Here is a 4,621-nt window from a genome sequence, read left to right as displayed (position 1 = left end):
TGTGTATGTATGTATGTATGTATGTGTGTGTGTGTGTGTGTGTGTGTGTGTGTGTGTGTGTTGACCTCTCTGCCCTATCTCCTCCTCCCCCCTAGTGAGAGTCTGATGCCATGAGGGACAGAGGAGTCCTTGAGTCTGCTGGTCCAACACTTGGGAACATGACGCGTTATAAACCTATAAACCACTTCATTCATCGTCAATCAAAAATTCAAAATGTATCTATGAAGCACTTTAGCGCCGCCAGCCGGTCTCCAACGGGCTTAACATCAGAAACCAGGAGGAAAAACAGATCTGTAATGAGAACATCTGTAATGAGTACATCTGTAATGAGTACATCTGTAATGAGTACATCTGTAATGAGTACATCTGTAATATGTAACCCACTGTATGAAAGGACCTCAGATCTTCCTCATTTGTTGAGTAAAAGTTGACATATCTGTGATTATCGATCAACATACTGTACTTTCCTTTAATTTTAGTCTAAATAATTACCTCTCTCTCTCTCTCGCTCTCTTTCTCTCTCTCTAGGGGCCAACTGGTCCAGTAGGTGATACAGGTGTAGCTGGGCCCCAGGGACCCCAAGGACCACAAGGACCCAGCGGCCGCTCCATCATAGGACCCCCGGTTAGACAACCCCCCCTCCCCCCCCGTTAGAGCTCGGGTCCACATTTGACACCACCTCCACTCTTACAGACACTTTAACTTTCTCCATTTATTTAACGGTTATGTTCACACAGTCAGAAAGGTAAAGTATAGTTTTAATCCGCAGGGTTCTCCAGGAGAGAGAGGACAGAAAGGTGAAGCGGGACAACAAGGAACACAGGTAAGAACACCTGAGGCCTCAGGAACCTCATTGCTGCACGCGGTGCTAGCTAGCCGCTGAACAGCAGATGACGTTAGCCTACCGTTAGCCGACCGTTAGCTTGCCGTTAGCCGACCGTTAGCCTACCATTAGCCTACCGTTAGCCGACCGTTAGCTTACCGTTAGCCTACCGTTAGCTTACCGTTAGCTAGTAGCTGTAGGGATTTCAACAGAGGGACGTAGCAGTCTGCAGCTGCGTTGTCGGACAAACAACATAGACGGTGCGTTCACTGACAACGGTAGCCTCGTGGTGCATTCAAAGTTATTGTAAAACTCCTTCAGGCACTGTTTAGACAAAGTATCCTTAGCACTGGTATCATTAAAAAATATAATAAACAACACCCAACCCTAGTTAGGTCTTAATATATGACTGGTACTTAATTATTATGAATCAGCATCAAATCACGTTATTGAGATTCCACACGTCTACCGTCTCCGGCCAAACTTATAATTTATATATATTTTAGTTTTTTGTCAGAGATAAAAATGAATTTGTTGAGTATTGTCAGAGGTCAGCGGTCTGTTGCATGAAGAGAGCCTCCCAGGAGTCATGTTCCTCTGTTACTGGGACTAATATAATAATAATAATAATAATAATAATAATAATAATAATAATAATAATACCTTTTGGAAAAAAGTGAAGTGTTTTTGAAATAGTATTGAGTAAAAGTTGACATATTCCAGTCTGTGATCATCATCAACATCCATTCCTTTAATTTTAGTCTCAATAATTCCTCATTTCTGCTTTTCTAACTCAAATATTAGGTATAATTTACATAAATTCCAAAAATAACTGGAAAATTAAAGTTAATAAGTTAGTGTTACATAGTGTTAAACATCAAAAAAGGGACAAAAGTGTTGAAAAAAGGAACAAAAATGTTTAAAAAAAAAAGGTTTTTAAAAACTTGATAAAAAGCAGCAACAAAAGTTTTGATTTTCAATTTTGACCCTAGGACAACACAAGGGTTAAATATTGATGTCTAAGTTTCAATGTGTGGATTTGGACTTGTTGTGTGTGTGTGTGTGTGTGTGTGTGTGTGTGTGTATATGTGTATGCGTATGTGTGTGTGTGTGTGTGTGTGTGTTAACCTGAGCTGCTCTCCTCTCTGTTTCAGGGAATCGCCGGCCGAGCTGGAGCTCCCGGCAGAGACGGCCCCGCAGGACCCAGAGTGAGTCACCCAAACTAAAAATTGTATTTCAAAATACTACAAATACTACCACAAATACTCCAAATCGATCAAATGGAAACATTATACTCGACATATACTGCATTTTCTCAGTCCGTGACCCTAGTGCAGGGGGGGGCGGGGCACCAAATGATGTAATGTAAACGTGAATTATTTTATTTTTTTAAATGTCTGAAAACACACATCAAGATGAAAAAGTGACAAATATTAAAAAATTGTCCAAAATGTCCAAAAGTTACAAAAAAAGTGACAAATGTAAAAAAAGTGAAACAAATATTAAAAACTTGTCAAAAATGTCCAAAAGTTACAAAACAGTGACAATTGCAAAAAATGACACAATTATTTAAAAAGTGTCAAAAATTGGACACAAATATTACAAAATCGACAAAAATGTCCAAAAGTTACAAAAAAGTGACAAATGTAAAAAAAGTGACAAATGTTAAAAAATTGACCAAAATGTCCATATGTTTAAAAAAAGTGACAAATGTAAAAAAAATGTCAAATGTTAAAAAATTGACAAAAATGTCCAAAAGTTTAAAAAAGTGACAAATATTACAAAATCGGCAAAAATGTCAAAGTTTAAAAAAAGTGACAAATGTAAAAAAAGTGACAAATGTTAAAAATTGACAAAAATGTCCAAAAGTTAAAAAAAGTGACAAATGTAAAAGAAGTGAAACAAATATTACAAAATTGACAAAAAAGTCCAAAAGTTTTAAAAAAAGTTACAAATGTAAAAAAAGTGACACAAATGTTACAAAATTTACTAAAATGTCCAAGTTACAGGAAAGTGACAAATGTAAAAGAAAAGTGACACAAATATAAAAAAATTGACAAAATGTCCAAAAGTTACAAAAAAGTGACAATTGCAAAAAATGACACAATTATTAAAAAAGTGTCAAAAAAAGGGACACAAATGTTACAAAATTTACTAAAATGTCCAAAAGTTACAAAAATGTGAAAAATGTAAAAAAAAGTTACAAAAAAGTGACAAATGTAAAAGAAAAGTGACACAAATATTAAAAAATTGACAAAATGTCCAAAAGTTACAAAAGAGTGACAAATGTAAAAAAAAGTGACACAAATGTTACAAAATTTACTAAAATGTCCAAGTTACAAAAAAGTGACAAATGTAAAAGAAAAGTGACACAAATATAAAAAAATTGACAAAATGTCCAAAAGTTACAAAAAAGTGACAAATGCAAAAAATGACACAATTATTAAAAAAGTGTCAAAAAAAGGGACACAAATGTTACAAAATTTACTAAAATGTCCAAAAGTTACAAAAATGTAAAAAAAGTTACAAAAAAGTGACAAATGTAAAAGAAAAGTGACACAAATATTAAAAAATTGACAAAATGTCCAAAAGTTACAAAAAAGTGACAATTGCAAAAAATGACACAATTATTAAAAAAGTGTCAAAAAAGGGACACAAATATTACAACAAAAAACCTTCGGAAATACTTGAAGAACACAAACACATAATTTTAATGTATCTGTGTGTTTTCTTCCTGTCGTCTGCAGGGCTTGACGGGTAAAGACGGTCCACCAGGCAGACCGGGTCCCTCAGGGACCATGGTGAGGGACTTACTAACACACTGTAAAAAATGTAATGTATAATTACAGTAACTTACTGGCAACAACTGGCAGCAAGTTCTTGTGAATTATTTTCAAAGTCAAGGTCAGGTACTTTAACAATTTACAGTGTTTTATGTATTTTCTGTAAAATGCAAAACAATAAACACAACATCAGATAAAAAAGTAAAAATACACTAGTTTACTTTAGTATTTACAGTACTATAGTGGATGTATTGTGATTTTTTTGAAGTAAAACTTAGACTACTGTGATTCTTTCTTTCAGTCTGTTTTTCAGTCTTTCTTTCTTTGTCGTTCTTTCTGTCTTTCTGCCTGTCTTTTTGTCTTTCTTTTTGTCTTTCTTTCTGTCTCTTTCTTTCTGTCCTTCTATCTTTCTGTCTCTGTCTTTGTCTGTTTGTCTTTCTTTGTCTTTTTTGTCATTTTTTTTGTCTTTCTGTCTTTCCTTCTATCGGTCTGTCCTTCTGTAAAAATACAGTACTTTCCTTTACTATTTACAGTACTATAGTGGATATTTTTGTGATTTCTGCTGTAATATTTAGACTACTGTGATTTTTACAGTAATACTTAGAATACTGTGATGTTGTCATGTTGACAGGTTGTAATGCACCTTTACAGCATTCTACTTTAAAATCATATCCAGTATGTTACTGTGAAATCTAAAGGAAATAACTGGAGATTTCACAATTATTATTTACAGTGGACATTTCTACTTTTCATCCTATAAAATTTGTGTTTTTATTTAACTTTTTTGTATACGGAGTGAAGTTACTCGTATATCGTAAATATCAACAAACTTGGCCGATAAAGTCGACTCACATTCTGATTCATCCTCCTTTTAATCTTTCTCTTTAGGGGACGCCAGGAGCCCCCGGGGCCCCGGGTCACACGGGTCCTTCAGGAAAACAGGGAGAACTAGGACCCCCGGTGAGTCAGAGGAGACCTGTAACAGTATGCCTTTCCATTTCCTGTGTGTGTGTGG

General features: G+C 35.0%; 1 protein-coding gene across 1 annotated transcript in view; it reads left to right on the top strand.

The window, feature by feature from the left end:
* The window catches only part of LOC117957217 (collagen alpha-1(XIV) chain-like), a 146,732-nt gene that overhangs the window by 127,807 nt on the left and 14,304 nt on the right, over positions 1–4,621 (top strand). The window contains exons 31-35 of the mRNA XM_034892813.1: positions 529–624; positions 770–823; positions 1,978–2,031; positions 3,571–3,624; positions 4,495–4,566. Of these exons, the coding sequence (XP_034748704.1) occupies positions 529–624; positions 770–823; positions 1,978–2,031; positions 3,571–3,624; positions 4,495–4,566 (330 nt within the window). The remainder of the gene's footprint in view (positions 1–528; positions 625–769; positions 824–1,977; positions 2,032–3,570; positions 3,625–4,494; positions 4,567–4,621) is intronic.

This window comes from Etheostoma cragini, chromosome 14 (assembly GCF_013103735.1).
Source record: "Etheostoma cragini isolate CJK2018 chromosome 14, CSU_Ecrag_1.0, whole genome shotgun sequence".
Lineage (NCBI taxonomy): Eukaryota > Metazoa > Chordata > Actinopteri > Perciformes > Percidae > Etheostoma > Etheostoma cragini.
The sequence above is the reverse complement of the archived record's forward strand: the minus strand, read 5'-3'. Positions and strand labels throughout refer to the sequence as shown.